Source organism: Tenrec ecaudatus, chromosome 1 (genome assembly GCF_050624435.1).
Source record: "Tenrec ecaudatus isolate mTenEca1 chromosome 1, mTenEca1.hap1, whole genome shotgun sequence".
In the NCBI taxonomy this organism is placed as follows: Eukaryota; Metazoa; Chordata; class Mammalia; order Afrosoricida; family Tenrecidae; genus Tenrec; species Tenrec ecaudatus.
The window spans coordinates 68173648-68197536 of record NC_134530.1 but is presented as its reverse complement, the minus strand read 5'-3'; the positions used below and the strand labels follow the sequence as shown (position 1 = coordinate 68197536).

Here is a 23889-nt window from a genome sequence, read left to right as displayed (position 1 = left end):
TCCCCTGCCCCCCACACTATCACGATCCGAATTCTACCTCGCAAGTCTGGCTAGACCAGAGGATGTACACTGGTGCAGATAGGAACTGTAAACACAGGGAATCCAGGGTGGATGATCCCTTCAGGACCAGGGGTGTGAGTGATGATACTGGGAGGGTAGAGGGTGAGTGGGTTGGAAAGAGGGAACTGATTACAAGGATCTACATGTGACCTCCTCCCTGGGGGACGGACAACAGAAAAGGGGGTGAAGGGAGACGTCGGACAGGGCAAGATATGACAAAATAATAATTTATAAATTATCAAGGGCTCATGAGGGAGGGAGAGCGGGGAGGGAGGGGGAAACAAGAGGACCTGATGCCCAGGGCTTAAGTGGAGAGCAAATGCTGTGAAAATGATGAGGGCAATGAATGTGCAGATGTGCTTTACACGACTGATGTATGTATGGATTGTGATAAGAGTTGTATGATTCCCTAACAAAACGTTTTAAAAAGAAAGAAAGATAATGTGAGAAAATTGCATTTTTGAGGTAGAGAAGATGAGTGCAGGTACTTGAAGAACCATAGGAGAATGGTACACACTTTAAATATTCTTGAGGAAAGTGTTTTTGACGTGTCCATGAGGACTATGAAGCGCAGATCTGTGGCCGCCAATTGGAATGAGCTTGTGGGGCACAAGCGGACCGGAAGCCTCGTGATGTGCTGCGACACACCTCCCAGTGCGGGGATCCCACAGCCCTCCCACGTGAGCCCCGGGCAGCTTACATCATGGAATAAGGACAAGGTTCATTTCAAGACAGTGTCTGGTAGGAAAGAAAACCACAAAAACCGTTCAAAGGTTGAAGTTCCAGCTGTTAAGTAGGAAGTGAATGAAATAAAGGATTCCACCGAGAAAACAAAGAAAATCCAAAGATGCAAATAACAACACTACACAGACACACACAAGCTGGAACTGACAGCTGCACTGAAGTCTCTGCGGCAGCTCTGTCTACTCCATCGGGTTTCACAAGCCCAAGATCCTTGGTCCCATGTTTGCTTCTCTTCCTTCTACACTTACTCTTCCAGACTTTTCATTTTCTCACGGCGTTGGCATGGTTAAGTGCTATCACATCAGTTCTAATTCATAGTGACCCCCTGTACAAAACACGGAAACACTGCCTGGTCCTACACCTCCCTCGTACCTGTTGCTCTGTTAAACTCACTGTTGCAGCTACTGTGTCCATTCATCTCCTCGAGTCTACTTACCATCCAGGATGTCTTCTGCAGGAACTGGCCTTTCCTAATAACATATTCAAAGTATGTTAAAAGTTTTGCCATGTTTACCTCTAAAGAACATTCTTTTTTTTTTTTTTTAACATTTTATTAGGGGCTCATACAACTCTTATCACAATCCATACATATGCAATCAAGTGTATAAAGCACATCCGTACATCCTTTGCCCTCATCATTTTCTTTTAAAGAGTGTTCTGATTGCACCACTCCGCTATTGCACCACAAGGAAATACTTAGGGGCCAGCTGCTGTCTCACAGCTCCATGGTTTATATATTGTTCTGTCCTTAAATGTCCTCCCTCTCTTTCTACTCTCACCACCTGTTACCTGATGAACAATTCATCCTTCCAGTTCCCATGTCAACTACACCTGTAAAGTCTCTACGACTGTTTGTGATCATTCTCTGACTGGACCTTTTGACCCCAAACCCATCTGTAGACAATAGGACATCCTCTCACAGAAGGGGCACGAAGAAGGGATGAGTCAAAAAGGGCACAGGATAGCACCGATCAAACAATCTTCCTCTAGTTATTTGAGGCTTCCTCACTCCCCACCATCATGACCCCAATTCTGGCTTTCAGTTCTGGCTCAACTCTGGAGCATGTACACTGGTACAGTTAAGAGCTCATGACACATGGAATGCAGGTCAGATAACCCCCTCAGGAACAGCAATGGGAGTAATGGTACCAGGAGGGTAGAGGGAAGGAGCGGAGGAAGGGGGAACCCATCACAACAATGGACGTAGAATCACCTCCCCCCAGGGGGGATGTACAACAAACTGTGGGGGAAGGGAGACAGCAGTCGGTGTAAGATATAAAAACAATAATTTATAACTTAACAAGGGGTCACGAGGATGGGAAGAGAAAAAGATGAGCTGATACCAAGGGCTCAAGTAGAAAGTAAATGTTTATAAAATAATGGTAACATGTACAAATATGCTTTATACAATGGATGTATGGATTGTTTTATTTTTTTAAGTAATGATGTATGGATTGTTATAAGAACTGTAAGAGCCCCCAATAAAATGATCTTAAAAAACAACAACAAAACCCTGTACCTTTCCTCAGACACATTCACTACAGTGCCTTAAGAATACTGCCACTGAAGACAAATGGGTGCATAAGCAAATGTGGTGAAGAAAGCTGATGGTGCCCGGCTATCAAAAGAGATAGTGTCTGGGGTCTTAAAGGCTTGAAGGTGAACAAGCGGCCATCTAGCTCAGAAGCAAATAAGCCCACATGGAAGAAGCACACCGGCCAGTGCGATCACGAGGTGCCCAAGGGACCAGGTACAAGGCATCATGCAAAAAAAAAAAAAAGATATAAGTGTGTGTATGTATGTGTATATATGTGTATATGTATATATGTATGTATATATATCATATTAAATGAAGGGGGAAGTGCAGAGTGGAGACCAAGGCCCAAGTGTCGACCAATGGAGATCCCCTCATAGAGGGGTTTAGGAGAGGAGATGGGTTAATTAGGGTGTGAGGTAGTACCGATGAAGAACACAGCTTTCCCCCAGATCCTGGATGCTTCCTCCCCCCAACTACCATGATCCGAATTCTACCTTGCAGGGCTGGATAGGACAGAGGCTGTACACTGGTGCATATGAGGGTTGGAGGTACAGGGAATCCAGGGTGGATGATACCTTCAGGACCAAGGGTGTGAGGGACGATGCTGGGAGAGTGGAGGGTGAGTGGGTTGGAAAGGGGGAAGTGATTACAAGGATCCATATGTGACCTCTTCCCTGGGAGAGGGACAGCAGAGAAGGGGGGAAGGGAGACTCCGGATAGGGCAAGATATGACAAAACAACGATGTATAAATTACCAAGGGCATATGAGGGAGGGGGGAATGGGGAGGGAGGGGGAAAAAAAAAGAGGACCTGATGCAAGGGGCTTAAGTGGAGAGCAAATGCCTTGAGAATGATTGGGGCAGAGAATGTATGGATGTGCTTTATACAATTGATGTATGTATATGTATGGATTGTGGTAAGAGTTGTATGAGTCCCTAATAAAATGTAAAAGAAGAAAAGAGAAAAAAATGATTAGGGCAAAGACTGTACAGATGTGCTTTATACAATTGATGTATGTATATGTATGAACTGTGAAAAGAATTGTATGAGCCCCAATAAATTGTTAAAATAAAAAAAATACTGCAATTTGTTTTGTTGTCGTTTGTTTTCATCTGTTTGTGTCCCCAGCTAAGCTGTGAGCTTCTGAGAGCCAGGACTCTGTGATAGTCATAAATTTCCTAACACCCACTGGAGTGTTTACCTACTAAACATGTGTGATCAAAATGACTTTCACAATCCTTCGCCCAAAGCCCTGCTGCTTCGTTGAGTAGAAAGACCTCAGGTGGCTCAGCTTTCTCCTTCTCTTTGTCTCATTATTTTCTGATTCAGCAGCTTTTGATCTGTCCGCACCTGAGCCAAGTCACCAACTCAACTGCCCTCTAGTAATAATTTCACTTTGGTTTTGGGTGCTTCTGTCTTTTCCAAATTTTGGGTCTTCTCTCACACCTGTTGCTCTTCTAAATTTCTAAATATCAGTGTTTCCCAAATAACTGACCAAAGTTCAAACTCTAGCTTGTGTACGTGTCTACGATGTGACCTTCCAAGAATCTATGCTCACGTCTGTAAATTGGAATGATAGTGCCACCATTAAACGCAACATGCTTCAAATCAAATACAAACCTTAACGAGCTCTTAATTTTCTGTAGGATCAGGTCCACACTTTTAAACTCCATTTTCCATGAGCTTCTTGAAGTTCTCGCATAGAGCTGATACTCAAATACTAACTGATGCTGTACTTTTCACCAATAAAGAATTCATTCTAAGGTGTTTTTTTGTATGTTAGTTTTACATATTACTTTCTTACACACAGCGCATTATAAGCATGTGTGTGCTCGTTATTTTTGTGAGTGTCTGATTTGTGGGAAAACTACAGTATTCATCTTTTTTTCTTTTCCCTCTGTAGTAATTTTATTTCACTCCTACAGTATATTAGCCTCTTTTGACTGGCAACTTGTTACAGTTAATCCAGTTTAGACAAAAGTATCAAAGGGGAATCATTTGTATTGGGTCACTTGGATGGGATGTTGAAAGTTTAAGGCATGGCTCACGGGCTCCAAGTGTTGTCTGGGCCCTGTGTTTCGGTGTGTACCCTGCAGCATTGATAGCTCACCTTGGGAAAGAATGCTGGTTGTTTGACTTGGATGAGGTGCCATTAGGAGCTTGGATTTATGGGAGCGAGGAGGGAGAAGACCATGACTAAGCAGTCTGTTCAAGGAATTCTTTAAAGGACATAAAAGCAGGGGCTGGCAGGGTTTAAGTGGAATCCGATGTAAAGCCATCACAGTCCACTTCAGTTGGTTTCGCCTCTCTACGGATAGCACTCAGGTAGTTTTGTCTCCAGCTCTGTCCTCTTTGCTGACTTTCCAGACTGCCTGCTGAGTGTACCCGCTCACATCATTCCTGATGTCCCAAACTGCATTCCTTCTATCTATCCTGCTTCCCTAAGTTACCTGGCCTGGCAAACGTACTACACATTTTTGGTCCTGTCACCCCTCCCAGCCTCTTCTCACCACCTTTCGCAGAGCGGGCCTCCCTTTGATATTTTTGTGCCGCTGTGCCTTTCAGTCATGTACAGGTAGTCCCTGCTTTATGATATATTTGAGTTATAACAATTTTGGCTTCCTTTAATCATTTATTGGGGGCTTATACACCCCTTATCACAATCCATACATACATCAATTGTGTAAAGCACATCTATCTGTACATTCATTGCCCTCATCATTCTCAAAACATTTGCTCTCCACTTAAGCCCCTGGCATCAACTTCTCATTTTTCCCCCTCCCTCCCCATACCCCTCTCCCTCATGAAACCTCGATAATTTATAAATTATTATTTTGTCATATCTTACACTGTCTGACGTCTCCCTTTGCCCACTTTTCTGTTGTCCATCCCCCAGGGAGGAAGTTATATGTAGATTCCTGTAATCGGTTCCCCCTTTCCACCCCACCCTCCCTCCACCCTCCCGGGCTGCCTTTGTTTTTAATACATGCATTTGTTGGTAATATGCAGTATGTATGCAATTTGAGGATGTTATCATCCTTGGCAGTTGATTTGGTATTTACTATTCAAATCACTGCCATATTGAAAGCTATGGCAGGATTTACACTAAAGCCCACGTGGAGAGCCCTCAGGAGGAGACAGTTAGGCAATGGATGTTTACTCTCATAACAGTACTGTTGACCTGACCATATGCATGGCAGCTGTTACAACACCAACGTCATTATGGTTACATACTTCATTGTAGATATACTTCATAGCAGGATCTTATTTAGCATTTCATCTCATTACAATCGTCATTTGTTAATTTGAAGCCAAGCTGTTCGTTTCTCACACTCGACTGCTTGTATCCTCAATATTAAGTCTAGCAACCAAAGTCATGCCACTTTAAGTTCTAATCCAGAAACGGTGAGGGAGTCTCTAGACGGGGCTACAAAACAAAGATGCTCAAGCCGTTCGATGACTTACTCTTTGCCACCTAGATGGTTCAGACCCACAGTGGCCATGTAGGACAGGGGGGATTTCTGAGACTCTACATCTTTATGGGACTTGAAAACCTCATTATTCTCCCTTGGAGCGGCTGGTAGTTTTGAACTGCTGACCTTGAGATGAGCAGCCCAACATGTAACCCACCAAGGCCCATGATAATAGAAAGTCATCAAAACGATACATGAGAAGGACTCTTTCAACTACTTTAAGCCTTAAGAGGGAGAGGATTTTGGAGGCAGTGGAAAGGGCAATTGGCATAAAACCAACAATCTTAACAGAGATGAGGTGAGGGCCGATTCATGAGGTGGAGAAGCTATTGTTGATACGGATAGAAGACCAATTCTAGAAGATGATTCTTATGAGTTTACTGAGGGTACAAATGAGAGTACACAGACTTTTTGAAGATCGGAAGAAACAGCAAACAGACAACTACAGAGAATACTCAATGTCCACAAAGCTGATCACTTCAAATGTAAATTTGTTTTACATACATGTCTATAACTGGAGAAGCAGGAAGTGCCAATGTTGAAGCTGCTGAAAAATTAAAAGATGGGCTAGACAAGACAAAGAACAGGTTTCAACATGGACAAAACAAGTTTGTTTTTAGAAAGGAAACAAGACATTTAAGGACAGAGCCATGCTACTGATTCGAGCCTTGTTTCCATATCTGACAGCCTCTGGGCATTCACAAACAGTGGCTGAAATAAGCTGCCTTTCCACTAGATAGGTAACTCCAAAGCCTGGATGATGATTGTGTTATTTATTCAAAGCCCGATTTTCCAGTTGCTTCATCCCAATGGTGCGCCTCCCTTGCCTGGAAAAAGAGCATTCCTTTGAAGATTCTGCTACCACTTAATAATGTCCTAGGACATCCTCCTTGGGTGTCCTAAATCAAGGTTTTCAAATACATCCAGCCTGTGGATCAAGGTGCACTTGCCCCTTTGAAAGCATATCACCTGAGGACGATGGTTGCTTAGGTAAGAGCTGCAGCAGATGGAAGCACAGTAACAGCACCACAGTCTCTGGAGAATTCTATTAAACTTTTTGTGTCTAGAAGCATTTGTTCTTCCTGGAAGGAGGTTATGGGAAAATGCCTGTAAGGAACTTAGGGGAAATTGCTGAATTATGTGAAGCCCCTGGCCCTTCTCCTCCTCCCCAAGCATTTGATGATGATAATGTGATAGAAGAGCAAGAACACAGAATTGAGAACTTGGTATCACTCAGGTGGAACAGCTCAAAGGCCAGGAAGAAGGGGAATTAACAGATCAGAGCGTCATGGATTTTGGAGAGGAAAGAAATGCAGGAGGAAAACGCAATACTTACGAGCAAGAGGAAGGAGGGAAGTCGTCAAAAAATTGATGGGGAAAGACTAACTGAAGTGTCCCCCACCCTAAACTAAATTGGGGTTCCAGTTGCTTGAAAACATGGGAAGCTTTAAGATGTTAACAGCAACAAAAACCATGAAAGAAAGAAAAAAGATGAACAGACAACCGTCACTAATTTTCTGAGTAGAAATGCTATTTTCATTCCCAGGGATAATCCAGAACCTTCCAGAAGTAGAGCTACTGCCCAGCTGACAAAATGACAACGTTGGTACGGCGCTTCATCAACCGAGAAAATGTGGGCATTTTCTTGAACACATTTCAGCATTTCTGAATGTTTATGCTTCCAACATCAAGACAAATAAGGACCGATTGATAAAGAAATTGATAGTAACACGCAATAATGAGGAAGAATAAAGAAAAGGGGTAAAAAAAGAAGGGAGGGATATTTGACATGTTCAAACTCATCTCCAAATAAAGTTGTCAGAATGGAACCCTTTTTTAAAGTCAGACTATCTGGGCCTTAGTATTGGGGATACTATTCACCCAATTCTCAGCAACATTCCAATAAAAATGAAGCTCAGATCCCTCCAGGACTGATTTGAAATCAACTTAGTTTTTTATCATAATGAATTATTCTAATCCTACGGATTTGATACCAAACAGAACTACATGCAGTTCTTAGCTAGAGTTCCCCCCAAAACATCTGTCTCTACCATACTTACTATGTGACCTTCAATAAATCCACCAACTGATTTGATTCCATTTTCCCCACCCGTTAAGATGTGAACATGGTACTTAACCTTTGAAGACTGAACCATAAGAGGGTATGGAAAACCACTGCCCCATGCTTTCCAGAGAAACTACAGAAAATAAGTTGTCTTCTTTCCCTTTTCTGTGGTCCTTGCGGTACCTCTTCTGATCTAATTTTCCTCCTCTCTCCTGATTCCCTCCCAGATGTGTTCTCTAACCAGAAGCCTTCCCTTTCCGCCGTCTAGTCTACAATGAGTGGAAGCAGGAGGAGAGCTCTGCCTTCCCGTTCCGTTGTCACACCTCCCCATCCGAGTTTCAACCCAGTGAACCCTGCATGGATCAGAGCGAGCCCGACCCCTCAAGAGGCCAGACAGAGCCCCGAGTCTGATGGAGATGAAGAATGTTTGTCTGCATGCTCTGCCTCCTCTTGGCCAGCTCTTTCCAGTCTCTTCAGCCAAAGCATGAGGCCGCACGCGCGTGAGTGGCGTGCCAGGGGAAGAGGGCGCCGGCAGGCCAGGGCCGGGCACCTGCAGAATGATTCACTGAAAACCCTTAAGCTCCTCCTTGCTTTCACATCTCCTCCACCCTTCAGAGCTGCGGGGTCCTTTTTCGACCTGAACTTCGCAGGCAGGGGAAAGAGAGCTTGCCCAGCATCCAGGTGGCTGCTTCCATCTCCACAGTCCCCACTGCTCTGTTAGTGGAATCTCCCTCCGCCCCCCGACTCACTTGTTCACACACATGCGGGCACACCTTTTTCCATGTCTCCCACTGCCATTCCTGCTTCTCCAATCTCACTCCATTCAATGATCTAGATGGAGCAGAGGAAGGCCTCCCACAATCACGGGGCTAGAGTTGTTAGGTGCGAGAGATCACGGTTTAACTCACTGGTTTAGCTTTGGGGGAAGAGGATGGTGAGTCAGCGGGTGCGACCCAGGGGAAGCCCGCCCCTCACTTCCTATGACTCAGGAAGGCCCTATTGGGAAGGTGGAATTTTAACGAGCTATTGAACGGAGAATTCTTTCCTCCCTACACCTGGCCTTCATCCTTATCAAACTGTGAGTTCCTTGACCCCGCATTTCTCGTTTATCACACCGCCCTTGGCTTGACTTTTCTTCCTATCCAGCGGTCAAGCCCTCACCTGCAGGTTCCAACAGTTTTGCTTCTGCGTCCTGCTTGTCCCCTAGGAGCTGATGCCCTCAGCTGCTAACTGAAAGGTTAGAGGTTTGACACCACCGAGAGCGCCCTCCGAAGACCAGGTCCGGGGATGCGCTTCCCAAAATATCAGCCATGGAAAACCCTTTGGAGCACACGTCTACTCTGATACGTACACACGGGGCTGCCATGAATTAGAAGCAATTCCACAGCAAACGGTTTACCCCTGGCCACTAAACTCTGCTGGAGGACACTCCTTGGCTTGCTAAGCGGCTGCTCCTTCTCTGGGACTCCCACCCAGCAGGGCCTTTCTTTCTGCGGACACACCTTCCGTCCGCTGCTCCAGGTCTTACCGCTTCCTTAAAATTCCTAATCCTACCTCACCTTCTAAGGGAAAAAATAGTCTGCAATCAATTCTTATACCTATCGACCCTCTAGGCAGAGTACAGCTTCTCCATAGGGTTTCCAAGGTGGTAAATATTCTCGAAGTACACTGCCACTTTTTTTTATTAAATACTTTTATTGGGGGCTCTTACATCTCTCATCACTATTCATACATTCATTCAGTGTGTCAAGCACATTTGCACAATGCTACCATCATCATTTTCTTTTTTTTCCCAATCATTTTATTGGGGCTCGTACAACTCTTATCACAATCTATGCATACATCGATGTATCAAGCACATTTGTTGACATCGTCATTCTCAAAACATTTGCTTTCTACTTGAGCCCTTGGTATCAGCTCCTCATTTCTAAAAATTATTTTATTAGGGGCTCATACAACTCCTATCAAAATCCATACCTACATCAATTGTGTCAAGCACATTTGTACATTCGTTGCCCTCATCATTCTCAAAACTTTTGCTCTCCACCCAAGCCCCTGGCATCAGGTCATTTTTTCCAAAGCTCAGCACTAAGGGGTATTTTTCAAATGGCAAGAGAAGGCCTTCCAGGAAGAAGGGAGATTGCGTGCCACGCAGAGAAGCAAGTACATGGCAGGTTTGAGGAATTCTGGGTAATCATTCTTCCATAGAACTGTGGTGGGCTCAAACCGCCAACCTTTTGGTCAGCACCAGCGCTACTTTAATCACTGGGCCACCAGGGCTCCTTTCTGTGGGTGGAAATTCTCTCAATTTTCTCCCAATTCACTGACAAACTTATCTTTCTTTTCTGTACTCTTCAGTCTCTGAGGTATTTTCATTAGCCCAAGATTAAATACTCCATGTGTATACTACCTTGTATTCCCTCCTGCGCTCTGTTTGATCCCTTCTGTTATGTAACTCCAACGTCTCCTCCATTGGCGCCTTCTACACGGCACATGAATGTGTGCAAGCCTCTTTCCATGATAAACAACCATTAGGATCAATCTGGAGGCAAGATCTGGACATTAATATTTTAAAAGCTGCCTGGTGTGCAGCCAGAGCTTAGATACACAGAACCAAGCTCACCATGGTGCATAAGCTCTTAGTAAACAGATGCGCACCTACTGCCCTGACTCCTATGTCCCCTGAGCTGGGGCCCAACCACATTCCATAGAGTGCCTCAAATCTGCCACACACTCAGAAGGGACCAGTTATCAGACACCCAAGAACTAAAAATCACATCAGTGGGTGCCCACCTTCCCGATATGATCACTGAAGACAAATGAGTGCGTAAGCAAATGTGGTGAAGAAAGCTGATGGTGCCCAACTATCAAAAGATATAGTCTGGGGTCTTAAAGGCTTGAAGGTAAACAAGCAGCCATCTAGCTGAGAAGCATCAAAGCCCACATGGAAGAAGCACACCAGCATGTCTGACCACAAGGTGCAGAAGGGATCAGGTATTAAGCACCAAGGAACAAAAAATCATATCATTGTAAAGGTGAGTGAGTGCAGAGTGGAGACTCAAAGCCCACTGGTAGCCAACCGGACACCCCTTACTGAAGGGTTGTGGGGAGGAGATGAGCCAGTCAGGGTGCAGGGTAGCAATGATGAAACATATAACTTTCCTCTAGTTCTTAAATGCTTCCTCCCCCTGCCCCCCACTATCATGATCCCAATTCTAATTTACAAATCTGGCTAGACCATAGGATGTACATAGGTACAGATAGCAACTGGAAACACAAGGAGTCCAGGACAGATGACTCCTCCAGCACCAGTGGTGAGAGTGGCGATGTCTAGAGGGTGGAGAGAATGTGGGGTAGAAAGGGGGAACTGATTACAGGAATCTACATATAGCCTCCTCCCTGGGGAAGGGACAGCAGAGAAGAAGGCAGGGGGAGACGTCAGACAGTGTAATATATGACAAAATAATAATAATATATGAATGATGAAGGGTTCATGAGGTAGGGGAGTGAGGAGGGAGGGAGGAAAATGAGCAGCAGATATTAAGGGCTCAAGTAGAAGGCAAATGTTTTGAGAATGATGATGGCAACAAATGTACATATGTTCTTGATACAATGGATGTATGTATGGATTGTGATAAGAATTGTACGAGCCCCCAATAAAATGATTAAAAAAACCCAAATTGCCACACACTCTTGCCTCCTGTCTCCGGACCCTATCTTCCTCCTGGGATGCCTTTTCTTGCTTTTTAAAAAATATCCTTTAGTGCTTGGCTTCGATATTTTTTTATGTGAGGCCTTCCAAGAATGCCTCACCCCAAGCCTGGGTGAAGGTGCTACTTAACTTTCCTAACTGTGTGGGTTCCGCTTTATGGGGACACTCAGCACGTTCTATCTCCCGGCACTGTTTGTTCAGCCAGCTGTGAGGGCTTAGCTTTCTTTACAATGAGTTGTAATCCATATAGAAGACTGTGCTCTTTCATCTTCAACTAAGTGCTCCCAGTGTCTATGAGCTAGGTACATTTTACTACCAATTTATAAAGATCCAGGGACCTACCTAACAGGACAGGGTGCTGGCTGGAAGACTTGAGTGCCGATGGGGCAGTCAGGCAGGACTTGAAGCTACCAGAGTATACCTGAAGACACTCTGCTGTCAGGAACTACTAAGACAGGGGACTTCAACACGTCTATGAAAAAAATTCTATGATCTTTTAATTCCATTTTTCCCCATGTGCTTTTTAAGCTCACTCATACTGCCACCCCAATGGAAGGATAAAATCCTTTTGAATTCTTATGCCTTCCACTTGATCTTGGACTCCTGGGTCCGTCTTTTCTTTTTCCCTCTGCCCCGTGCGCTCTAACAGGCAGGCACTCGTGCCAAGCAATAGGCCAGTGGTGGAGATATAAACCAAACCGGTTGCCATCGTGTGATTCCAATGCACGGTGACTCCGTGTGCAGCGCAGAACTGCTCCATAGCGCTCTCAAGGCTGTGCCTGTTTCGAAGCAGACTGCCAGGCCTTTCTTCTGTGGAGCCTCTGGGTAGATTTGAACTAGCAACCTTTCAGCTACTAGCTGAATACTCAGCACTTAACCATCTGTCCCATCGAGGGATTCTTGCTAGAGATGTAGAGATGACTGAAACATGGCCACTACATTGAGGAATTTGTAGTGTGGGGGTAGGATGTGGGGGAGGGAGGTTAGAAATGTATGCACTTGCATGGCAAGGAGATTGTGGGAGTGGAGATAAGAGATGATTTACTGCCTGGAAGAGCTGGTTCTCTCTCCAGTGGAGCCAGGAGTGAAGAGAAGTTGTGAAAGACCCTCACATCCTCAGGGAGCAGTTAAAGCAGCACAGGTGTAGCTCGGGATGTTGTGGAAGGCTGAGGTCCAGATCAGATCAGGTAAGGCTTTAGTGTAGGTGCAGCATTAAGAAGGTTCACTTTTCCTCTCCATTTCCTTTCAGGGCATGCATGTACTAATAGGGAAGGTACAGTCATTGCTTCTGACCTCTTACCTGAACTCTAGGACCAAACTTCTATGGGAAGCTCACCTTTGACAAGAGAGTATTTCTCCCAAACCACCTTTTCTGCTGAATTCTCGCATTTTGTGCACCCGATCCTGTAAGTCCTGATTGAATCGCTATATGCAAAACACTGTTCCAGGGGCCATTGGGGATACACAGTTCATTTCACTAAAACCTGATCCGTGCTCTCAGTAATTCAACGTTGGGGTGGGGTGGGGTGGGAAGCCATGGAGTAGGCAACTGCCGGTAATTGTGTGTGTTCAGACCATCTTGAAGATATATCCATGTTGTCTGTCTCCCCCAATCCAATCCATTTCCAGAACTTCTGCTATCTCTCACCTACTCTCCCCGGAATACCCTCACGCATCGGTTGCCAGAGTAATGTAATTCAGTTTTACCCCACCGGGATGCAAGGACAACAACTTCTACCTTGCTCACTAATGCCACACCGGAAGTGAGCAGTCTTGCACATAATTTGGTGGTCAGTAAAGAGTTGATAAAGCGTTACAAGGTTGATTTGTACCCTCCCCAGTTCCTCCTTTGCTCTTAGGATAGAACCTGGCAGCTGTCCCACCCGGCCCCTGGCCCAAGACCTGCGCATCCAGCCATTCCGGTGAAGGCCAGGTAAGAATGAACAACGGCTTTGGCTAGGCGCGCTGGTCTTTTCCCACCTCCAATCCAAGATGCGGCTCCTTCAAGTTTCTGGCTCGACTGCTCCCCACCCCCGCCCGCACCCTGCCCCCCACAATCAGCGTTCCGCACACCTCCTGCCCCACATCAGATAACTTTGAAGGAAGGCCTGAGCCCGGAGCCCCAAGCTGCGCTCCGCACCCACAGGGTCTGGGTGGGCGCTCTTGGTGGAATAAGCACCCGAGGGTCCAGGCCGAGGGTACCCCGGGGCCCAAGGTCAGGAGGGCGCGGCGCGCCAACTCCGGTGGGCTCCCCGGAGTGGCCTGGCAGGCGGGCCGCGAGATGCCAAGGGAAGGGGTGGGGAGCCGGGGCTGGGTGTGCTTCCTGCCCGGGACCTGACGGCCCGCCCCTGCGCCCGCCCCGCGGGCTGGGCAAAACTGCGCCCAGCCGCGGCCGGACAGCCCCTCCTGCCTCCGGTGGCCGCCCAATCAGCAGGCGCCCCCCGCGCGGCCCGCCCTCTCCCCCTCGGGTGACAGAAAGTCGGCCCAGCAGATGAGGAAGTAGTAGGCTGGCCGGCCCTGGGGACTTCTCCCTGGCACTGCTCCCTCCGAGCCCTCCGCGACCGCCCAGCTGCCCCCACTGGTGAGTCTGGGCCTCCGCGGGCTCTGCACGTGCCGGAGGCCCCTGCCCGGCGAGCTGGACCAGGCCCTGCCCCGCGCCGCTCTGCCCAGGCGGTGCCTGGCAAGGGTGTTCCTGGGGAGAGGGTGGGAGGTCCCAGCTCACTGGGGCTGGGCCTCGCCGCCAGCCTCCCCCCCCCCACTCTCCGCCCCTATTTGCTTAAACCGAGGCCTTCCACCCACGCCCGCCTGGTCCTCCTCGCCCGCACGGCGCCCACCTCCTCTTTTCCTTCCCCTCCCCTCCCCTCCCCCTTCCTTTGCCGGTCTCCATCCCCCTTAAAGGAAGGAAGGAATAGGCCGGGTTCCTACCCGGACACACCCAGGGCTCCCTCTGGCCCGGAGAGGGGTCTTTCCCAGAACCCTTGAATTGAGCTACAACTGGTGTATGCATGTGTGTGTGGGGGGGTGGGGTGGGGGGGGAGCGTGGGGCATGGTGATTATGGAGACAGAGATAACCTGTTGGCTAGCTCACATGTGCAAGAGGGGAACTGTGTCTGAGCACATGCTCCAGCCCTTCCTCAGAGCCGGTAACTGACAGTCCGACTGAGTGGATGAATGAATGGATGGATGGATGGGTGAATGAATAGTGCTACCCACCCAGGGAGCTGCCGGGGTGGCCCAGGGCAGGTGCGTGCCTGGGCGTTCTTCAGTTGGGTCACCTCTGAGTGGTCTGAGTTTATGTATGTGACCACACAGCCGTGAGTCACTCATGTGTGAGTGAACCTGCATGTGTAACTTCAATCGGGTGTGGGCCTGAGTGTGCACAATTGCGCAGGGGAATGTGAAGCGAGTCACCTGCCTGAGCCACTTGGTATGCCTGCCAGTGTGACTGTACTGGCAGGTTTCAGTCTAAGAAACTGCATGCCAGAGTCCATCGGGGTTCATGCCAGAGGGTGGCGTGTGAGAGAGCAGTGTTGCCCTCCACTGGGGAATTTCTGGAGAGGTGGGTGTGAGTGTGTGTGTGAAGGGGCACATGTGCAGCCCCTGTGGTGAATGGGTGGACAATCCATCTCAGCACCCTCACAAGGGGTTTGGGGGATAGAGGAAACTGGGGCAGAGCACCTGCTGGCCTAGTTAGGCAGGGCATGGCTTGTCCCTCTGAGACTGAGTGCCAAGGCTCCACTGGTGGGGCAGAGGCTTTTGTGCCCCTTGATCCCTCCCCCATCATTCCTTTGGTCTCTGAGGGGGAGAGGGCAGAGCCCAGTAGTCCCCTCCCTAAGGGAGGGCAAGATTCCAGAGGCCTCCCCCTCTCTCCCACCTCCTCACATGCCATGGGCTTCCCCGCCCCTCTCAGGGAGAAAAGGGGATTGTACCCATTCTGAAGTAGGACAAACTGAGACGGTGTGGCCGCTTCAGGAGAGGGTGCTGGGTGTGTGCTTTCTGTTCTGTGGGTGCAAGCTGGGGCTGGGGCTGGGGAGGCTAGGGGTTCCGAGACACTCATCCGCAGGGACCTTAGCTAATCTGACTGGTCCAGGGTAGGTGGGTGTGAGTATGGGGGCTTCATTTAACTTTGCGAATCCTGTTGGGTCCTGATCACCAGACACTGACCTGTAACCTAGACCCACCCTCCACCCCATAGGCAGTGCAGCGGGGTGGGCGGAGGGCGGGGCTGCTGCCAGATCTAGTCAGACAGGTGGAGCCACCAGGGCTGCAGACTCTAAGAGCCAGCTTCCAGGAGAGGAAGGCCTCAGCCACAGACGGGAGCAAGGAGGTGAGAGCCCCGCGGGCAGGGGAGAGGAGTTATCTCAGGTCCCTGAGAGTCCCGGAGGAACTGGAGGGCTGGGAAGGTGAGCCTCCCAGGGAGAGGAGGCCCGGTGAGAGGTGGGAGCCCGAGAGGGCAGAGGAGAGAACAAGATGGGACAGGTTAGAGGGGAGAGTACCTTAGAAGACTAAGAGGTGAGAGGTGTCAGAGATTCCGGTGAGGAAGGGAGAGAAAGGAGGTCTAATCTGGAGTTTCCATTCTCTGCAGTTGGGGAAGGCAGAGCTCTCTGGGAAAGGGAGGTTCTTGAGAACAGGAATTAAGTACACTCTCTTGTAAGAGTGGAAGGAGGCCACAAATAAACATCTCTAGAGGAGAGTGAGATGAGAGAGGAACAGCCCTTCCCAGGCAGACGGGATGTCTGGGGAGCAGATACTGCCTTCTTACTCTTCTCTGCCCTTTCTGCAATGAGGCACTGGGTGTTGCCTCACCTGGTTTTGTGTCCTATTTCTGTGGCTCATGGGTGGGTTGGAAAAATGCAGTGGGCCCTGCCTGACACCCACCCTTCATACCTCCTCAGAGTCCTTAGCCAGGATGGAGGCTGTCGTGAACTTGTACCAGGAGGTGCTGAAGCATTCCGGTAAGATCCTGTCCATCAGCCACTCTCCTTGCCTGGGATCTCTGGACCTGGGGTTTATCCTGACTAGTCTCTGTGAACCTCATCAGACTTGATTGGGATATTTTGAACCCTATGATACTTCCTCACTCCTTGGACCTTGTCCACAGATCCCCGGATACAGGGCTACCCTCTGATGGGGTCCCCACTGCTAATGACCTCCATCCTCCTGACATACGTGTACTTCGTTCTTTCGCTTGGACCCCGCATCATGGCCAATCGGAAGCCCTTCCAGCTCCGAGGTTTCATGATTGTCTACAACTTCTCACTGGTGGCACTCTCCCTCTACATTGTCTATGAGGTGGGCCCCTGGGATACTGGTGTGTGAATTCCTAGTCCAAGCATAAGGGAAGGGCCTTAGGGCCACAGGATGGCACCTCTCCTCCCCAGAGGGGCTCAGACCATCTCTGCAGCAGGAGAAGGGCAAGCATGGGGTGGAGGGTTTGGTAGTTTCATCTATACCTCTTCCTAGTTTTTAATGTCTGGCTGGCTGAGTACCTACACATGGCGCTGTGATCCTGTAGATTTTTCCAACAAACCCGAGGCACTTAGGGTAAGTCGGGACTTGGGGCTAGATCGTAAACAACTTGGGGGATGGGAATACAAGGTGACTTAAGCTCCTATCTAGTTTAGGGAGGCTTTCAGAGCACTGTGAAGTCTTAAGGATGCCCTAACCTTTTGCAGATGGTTCGAGTAGCCTGGCTCTTCCTGTTCTCCAAGTTCATTGAGCTGATGGACACAGTGAGTGGTTATTTAAGAACCTGGGGAAGGGGGGACGGGAGAGACCCTGCTTCAGACACCCCCAGCATCTTCAATCTTCTCTCAGGTGATCTTTATTCTTCGGAAGAAAGACGGGCAGGTGACCTTCCTCCATGTCTTCCATCACTCAGTACTTCCCTGGAGCTGGTGGTGGGGGGTCAAGTTTGCCCCTGGTGAGTGGGTAAGGCCACTGGGAGGAGGGGGTGGGGCCTGGGGCTTGACTTGCTTGACCTTGGTTCATTGTCTGATTACAGGAGGAATGGGCTCTTTCCATGCCATGATCAACTCCTCTGTGCACGTCGTCATGTACCTGTACTATGGACTGTCTGCCCTTGGCCCCGTGGCTCAGCCCTACCTGTGGTGGAAAAAGCACATGACGGCCATCCAGCTGGTGAGGAGCCCCAGCCTGGCCTTGACTTTCCCTGCCCCCATGGTGCCTAGTCTGGACTCTTACTGCCCCTTCTCCCACACTCAACATTTCACTCCAGCTCTAACCTTGCCTCTCTGCCCTAGATCCAGTTTGTCCTGGTCTCGCTGCACATCTCCCAGTACTACTTCATGCCCAGCTGTGGCTACCAGTACCCAGTCATCATCCACCTCATCTGGATGTATGGAACCATCTTCTTCGTGTTATTCTCCAATTTTTGGTATCACTCCTACACCAAGGGCAAGCGGCTGCCCCGGGCACTTGAGCAGCAAAATGGAGCTCCAGGAACTGCCAAGGTCAAGGCCAACTGAGAAACAGGGCATAGGTAGGCGCCCACCTAAGTGCCTCAGGACTGCACCCTAGGCAGCATCCATCGTGCCCACCCCGCCTACACCTGTGGCCACGGCTTCTGTGGTCAAGACTGAGCAGGGGACAGGCTTTCCCCTCCCCACAGCTGGTTCACAGGGACCACCGCCTCATCCACTTCTCCAGGCCAGCCCCAGGGACATGGCTTCATTGCCCTCCGCACTGCAGAGCAGGGGGCTACAAGGGCTGGACATTACTTCCCCCTCCCTGCCTTACACTGGGGAGAAGCACTCAGGGCTGGCCCCACCAGGGTCTGGTGGCCTTTTCCTCACACTGAAGAGGTCAGCAATAATCTGTCACTGTGGACCCACGCTCCGTCCTCCTCCACCCCCACCGAAGCACAGGAGCTTCTTGGCCAAAGGTCAGGGTGGGAGAGAGGCATGGAGACACAGCCAGTGGCGGCTGCTCACTCACTGTCTTAATAAAAGTGGCAGAGGAAGCCACCAAGGCGGCTCTGTGTGTACCTGTGGGAATGGGAGGGAGCGGGTGCAGGGGGACAGAAGCCATTAGTCCTGTCTGACACAAGGAAGGATGGGCAAGGCTCCCAGGGGACATTTCTAGTTCTCTGGTCATTGGGCAGGCTGAAGAGTCACAGGTCATGCAAGGGAAGAGAAAAGGAGAAAGGGAGACATGGCTTTTATTAAAAAAAATTAAAAAAAAACTAAAACAAAATCCTGGGTCGGGTGGGTCTCAGCGGATGCCTTGGTGGATGAGGCTGCTTTTGGCTGCGCTGGCCTTCTCCCGCTCTCGCCGCCGCGCAGGGTCCAGCTCAAAGCAGCGCCAGAGCCGCAGGGTCTCATCTGCTGCGGCAGATGCCACGGTGGCCCCATCAGGGCTCATGGTCAGACTCAGGACCCGGGCTGTGTGGCCTGGTAATGAAAGGGGGTCGGGGGGAAAGCAAGACACATGAATGTGCAGACAGCCTCTAGTCCCTCCCCCTGAGGACATGTGAGCGACAGCCTACAGCCCTCCCCGGTGGCTGCCTAACTTCTGTGATTTTTAAACTGCCCTGAGGTTTCATCGACATACCATCCATTCCACCCCATTACAGTGTATGGAGCTGTACACCCTAAGAGGCTGTAACTCACAAGCCATCTTCCAGCATCTGATCTATGAATGCCCCCCAAGCCCTGCCTGCCACAGCTTATGTTAAAAACTCAAGATAGAATTACTTCAAATGACAAGTGGGCACGGCTTTGCAATATGCATCAAAACATCATTACTGTATTATTTCAAAGATGCTTTAGTGTGTCTGGAAGTGTTTAATGGTCTCTCTGCATAGAAAAGTACATTTCACACTCGGATAAACATTTGACTGACTTCTCGAACTGTCTGTGTGGGCTTATGTACAAATTCAGCTTACAGGCAGACTCTTTTAGTCATCTGGGGACTGCCTGGACTCAGGGCTGTGCCGCCATCACCACAATCTAACTCTAGGGTATCTGCATATATGAAAAGCTCGGTACCCCCTTTGGCAGTCACTTCCCCCTCTTTGTCTCTCTGGATATTTACATTCTAGCTATTTCATATAAATGCAATCCTACAATATGGTCTTTTCCATCTGACTTACCTTTGAGCTCTGTCACCTTAGCCATGGTTGGGTACTTCCAAATAACCAGCTGGTTCTGGGCAAAGCCATGACCTGAGATGAGCTCCTTGTAGTGGGGAGACCAGAGGATAGAGCACACCTGTGGGGAGGAGACGGCATGAGCACTGCATAGCTAGGCTAGCCAGTGCCCCTCAAATCAGAGCTAAGGGTTACACGCCCTGCCATAGTGTTTTGAAAGCATTAACACGATCTGTTTTATGGAGGAAGAATTGGACATAAGGAAATCTCAGCTAGTTGTCTAAGGTCATGTGTAACTTGTTAGGTGACAGAACCCGAATGTTAACTCAAGTTACCTGGCTACAGAGCCCAGGGCTCAAGAAAGCTGTGTGGAAAGATGGAAGGAAAAGAAGCCAGCATGGCTGCCAGGAGGCCCTACCAGCAAAGGCTTCAAACATGCTGGCTCAATTTGGATTATGGCTGATAAGAAGCAATTGCTGGGCTTAGAGGATGAATGAAGATTCACCGTTTAGCAAGGCTACACAGATGAGTGTGGAGGACTAATTAAAGAGCAGACACTGCTGGGAGACCAATGAGGAGGCCGTTGCAATCGGCCGCGGGGAGGTGAGGCTGCATGAAGGAAACAGGTGTGAATGACACTCTGTGGTACACTGAGAGATCTTGGGAGACTGGGTGATGATAAGGAAATATTCTAGGCGCTTTAAAAAGATTTCTGAGAAAGCCTTGCCAGTCTCTAGTAATATAAGAGGAGGAATAAACACATTTTGGGGAGGCGAGGGAAAATAGTACATCTAATTTGGGACGTGGCGAGGGGTTGAGGATTATCCTACAAACTACTGGAAATATGAGTAGGAGGTGGGAGACTCCTGGATGAAAGCCAAGCTAGAAGTTTGGAAACCATCAGATAGAGTTGGTGAAGCCACTGGAGTAGACAAGATTACCCAGTTAAGACTATAGAGAGACGTGGAACAGGTAAAAGGCTACCTGAGAATGGGCATCCACAGCATTCAGACAGGCTCCAGAGCAGACGTTCCAGATGCGAATGTGTCGATCACTGGTACCGCCTCCTGTTGCCAAAACATTGGACTGCCAGGGACACCATGCTACAGCCTAGGTGAAATAAGATGGAATCAGCAGGTACTAGAGCTACCCAAGAAGCTATTTACCCACCTAATCCCATCACCTCCTGTGCCTTTAATAGTTCCTAGGGCTAGGGAAGCCTCCTCTGGAGGCCCCAGCATAGCTTCACTCACCTTGACAGCGCCTTGATGCTGGGTGAACGTCTGCAGGGGAACCCAGCCACCCTCTCCAGGAGCGCTAGGCCACACATTGACCAAGTTATCATTGCCTCCGCTGGCCAAATGTCGTCCATCTGGGGCCCAACGCAGCCCACACACTTCCTGGCTATGGCCACTCAGTGTGGCCACATGGTGTTCTGCTACCCGGACATCATGGTGGTGGATGTGGCCAGAGCGTGAACCGCTAGGGAAAGGGGGAGGATAAAAAAGAACCACAGTTTTTTGGTGGAGCCAAACACAAGCAAGCCTGAGCTGCTTCAGGCCAGGGCTGCACAGTCAGGAGTGGGCAAGGCTCCACCACTGACCTGGACAGGATGTAGCTATTCCAACAGAGGGAGCCCACTCTGGCAGAGTGACTGGTCATGTTTCGAAGCCGTTTCTGCTGTTGAACATCCCATAGCTGGAGGAAGAGAAGCTCGCTGGGATCAATGATGATTTGGCATTAACATTTCCAGCTGGGCAACCCTTCTTGGGTCTCAGGACCACAGTACAAGGCCAAACCTCACCTGTACTTCAGCACTGCTGGTGCCCACAGCCAGGTAGTTGCCCTCTTTGATCCAGGCCACAGAGGCAATATATTCCCCAGGCTGCTCCATTTGTAGCAGCTGCAGGATGTCACCGGAACTTGCACTCCACAAGTAGACACTGTTGTCCAGTGCCACCGCCAGTACATTTCCAGAGCTCCAGTCCACGAGATTCAGGTCTGCCAGAGACAAGGGACTAACATGAGCATCCTGCTTGCGTAGGCCACGGGCACTTGGTTTCTCTCCATCCCTTAAGGCTGCACTTACAGTAGTCATTCCGGATTTCAGGGGCATCCAGAATGCGGTCAGGCAGGGAAGGAATGTAACGGCAGGTCTTCCGGCTGGAGCCAGGCGTGTCCTTTTGGCTATAAAGTACCTTCAGTCGATTCTGGTAACCTGTGGCAACAGGAAAGGAGGGAAGGGTTCCAACACTGGGAGAGCGGACACTGCCCCTCCCCCCTAAGTTTTCCCAAGGGAGAACATACCCGACTTCTCCCCTCAGCCCTGGGGGATGACCTGACAGTTCCCTCCAAGAACCACTTCTGGAGGCCTTACCTTCTGGGGCATTCTGGGGTTTTCCACTGAGCCGAAGGATCTTGGCTTCCTCCACATCAAAACCGTTCAGGTTCAAGGCCCATGCTTTTTGGTGTTCCTGGGAGTGCACAAAAGGTTGGTAGTGCGATAGGGAGAGGGCATCAATGCAAACAGGCAGAGGCGATGGCGTGCTCTTTCCTCGGGACCCTCTGGGCACATACCTTCTTGGTGGGCGTCTGGCTGTTTTCAGGCTGGTTCTCTTTGCTGAGGAGGAAGCTTGCCACTTCCATCTGGGAAGCACTGCGTTGGGGGATATAGCGATCGCCCCCGGCTTTGCTGGGGGTGGCCTGAGCTTTGGAGCTGGATTTGCCTGGGGCGCGGAGAAAGCGGACTGACTTTCGGATCAGACTTTCGGGGCTGGAAGAATGAACGCTGCTCTCAGCCAGTCCCTCCTTGCCCGGGCCCCGCCGCACCCACTCACCAGGAGTTCGGCCGGGGGTCCTGCCGGCGCTGTGGGATCGGTTGGCCGCCCGCATGGGGGAGAGCGCCGGGCCCGCCGATTCCTTCGCTTTGCGCTGCCAGCGTGCGGGGGGTGCATTGGGGATGGGAGCATCCAGCTGCAGCAGCGAGTGCAGGTCACTCTCAAACAGGAAATGCGCCATGGGCGCGTCCTGGGAGCTGGCACCCGCCGAGTCCTGGGAGAGGGCAGCCGGCAGTGCTCGGGGACGCGCCCCCGGCTCCCGAGGCAGCCTAGCACGCCAGGCAGCGGCCCGCTTCGATTTACCGCAGCTGGGCCCCGGCGTCCGCTTTCCACCAGGTTCCAGCCCCGAACCAGCCTGAGCGACGCGAGCCTACGCCTCTTAAATTCTCCGCTCCTCGTACTCATTGGCTCCTTCAAAATCCAACGGTCCCAACAGTCGCCGTCGCCGATTGGCCTCCATGAGACAGGGGGCGGGCCTTCCGGGCGACGTCACGATCTCACGAGATCCCAGCGGCGGGACGCGATTTGAAGGGTGAGCGAGGTTTAAAGCCCACCCTTTCTATTATTTGCTCTCAATGCTCAGCGATTTGGAGCTTCAGAGCGCGGCGGGGCGCGGCGGGGCGGGGCGGGGCGGGGCTGGGGAGTCGGCTTCCATTCATTCTTCTGCTGCCCCCCCGCCCCCCCCCGCCGCGGGTCTGTGGGCCCGAGCGACGTCACCTGGGATCCGCGGGGTCCGGACGCTTAGCGCTGGCGGAGTGACCTTCAGGATTTGAGCCACCCCGAGCGGAAAGCGGGCGATCGGCCGGCCGGCGGGGGTGGGCAGGGAAAGGTTGGTAAGCGGTTAAAGGGCGGTAGAAAGTCGAGTGGGAAGGCCCGAGCTGGAGGCTATTCCCTGTTTGGCGGCGCCCAGGAACCCGGCTAAGCGTTGGTGGCGCAGCCGGGTAAGCGCTGGGTTGCTACCTCCAGGGCCAGCAGTTCGAGACCACCAGCTGCTCCTGGGGTCCCCGCTGAGGCTCTCTGCTTTTGTAAAGATTGACAGTGTTGCCACTCAGAATTGCCTTGATGGCAGGGAGCTCGAGGGACGCAGCTAGGAAGGAAGGAAGTCAAGTCGTCGCGTCTGTCTGTCCTTTTTGTTTACAAACGGAAAATAGAGTGGAAGAGAGGAATTCCTTATGATCAAGAGAAATGGTCAGTCTCACCCTACACACACACACACACACACACACACACACACACACACACACAATGGGTAACAGCTCCAAATGTGAAAAAATTCAGGGCAAACCCATCAGGCCTAACTTTCAACAGTGGATTATAGAAAAAACAAAACAAAAGCGTAAACAGCTCCATA

At 50.1% G+C, this 23889-nt stretch overlaps 2 protein-coding genes across 2 annotated transcripts; one reads left to right on the top strand and one right to left on the bottom strand.

Annotated features, from left to right (window-relative positions):
* The first annotated feature begins 14013 nt into the window (after positions 1-14013).
* Positions 14014-18589, top strand: ELOVL1 (ELOVL fatty acid elongase 1). Its single transcript, XM_075554952.1, has 8 exons — positions 14014-14172; positions 16487-16546; positions 16693-16883; positions 17055-17135; positions 17267-17323; positions 17409-17514; positions 17596-17732; positions 17855-18589. The coding sequence occupies exons 2-8, from the start codon at positions 16501-16503 to the stop codon at positions 18077-18079; spliced, it is 843 nt and encodes a 280-aa protein (XP_075411067.1). The 5' UTR covers positions 14014-14172; positions 16487-16500; the 3' UTR covers positions 18080-18589.
* A 165-nt stretch (positions 18590-18754) lies between these two features.
* On the bottom strand, positions 18755-23079 carry CDC20 (cell division cycle 20). The gene is made up of 10 exons (XM_075554938.1): positions 22539-23079; positions 22279-22427; positions 22079-22175; positions 21791-21919; positions 21506-21702; positions 21305-21399; positions 20955-21183; positions 20686-20811; positions 19705-19822; positions 18755-19003 (listed from the first exon to the last, which is right to left on the bottom strand). Exons 1-10 carry the CDS (start codon positions 22717-22719, stop codon positions 18825-18827), a joined length of 1500 nt encoding a protein of 499 aa, XP_075411053.1. The 5' UTR covers positions 22720-23079; the 3' UTR covers positions 18755-18824.
* Positions 23080-23889: the final 810 nt, after the last annotated feature.

Excerpts from the sequence above, each read along its gene's own strand:
- ELOVL1 (XM_075554952.1), top strand. The coding sequence starts at position 16,501 with ATGGAGGCTGTCGTGAACTTGTACCAGGAGGTGCTGAAGCATTCCG. Across the intron at positions 16,884-17,054 it reads CCCTCTACATTGTCTATGAG|TTTTTAATGTCTGGCTGGCT; the intron begins GTGGGCCCCTGG and ends ACCTCTTCCTAG. Across the intron at positions 17,733-17,854 it reads ACATGACGGCCATCCAGCTG|ATCCAGTTTGTCCTGGTCTC; the intron begins GTGAGGAGCCCC and ends TCTCTGCCCTAG.
- CDC20 (XM_075554938.1), bottom strand. The coding sequence starts at position 22,719 with ATGGCGCATTTCCTGTTTGAGAGTGACCTGCACTCGCTGCTGCAGCTG. Across the intron at positions 21,703-21,790 it reads TGAAATCCGGAATGACTACT|ACCTGAATCTCGTGGACTGG; the intron begins GTAAGTGCAGCC and ends TGTCTCTGGCAG. Across the intron at positions 20,812-20,954 it reads AGCATCAAGGCGCTGTCAAG|GCTGTAGCATGGTGTCCCTG; the intron begins GTGAGTGAAGCT and ends TATTTCACCTAG.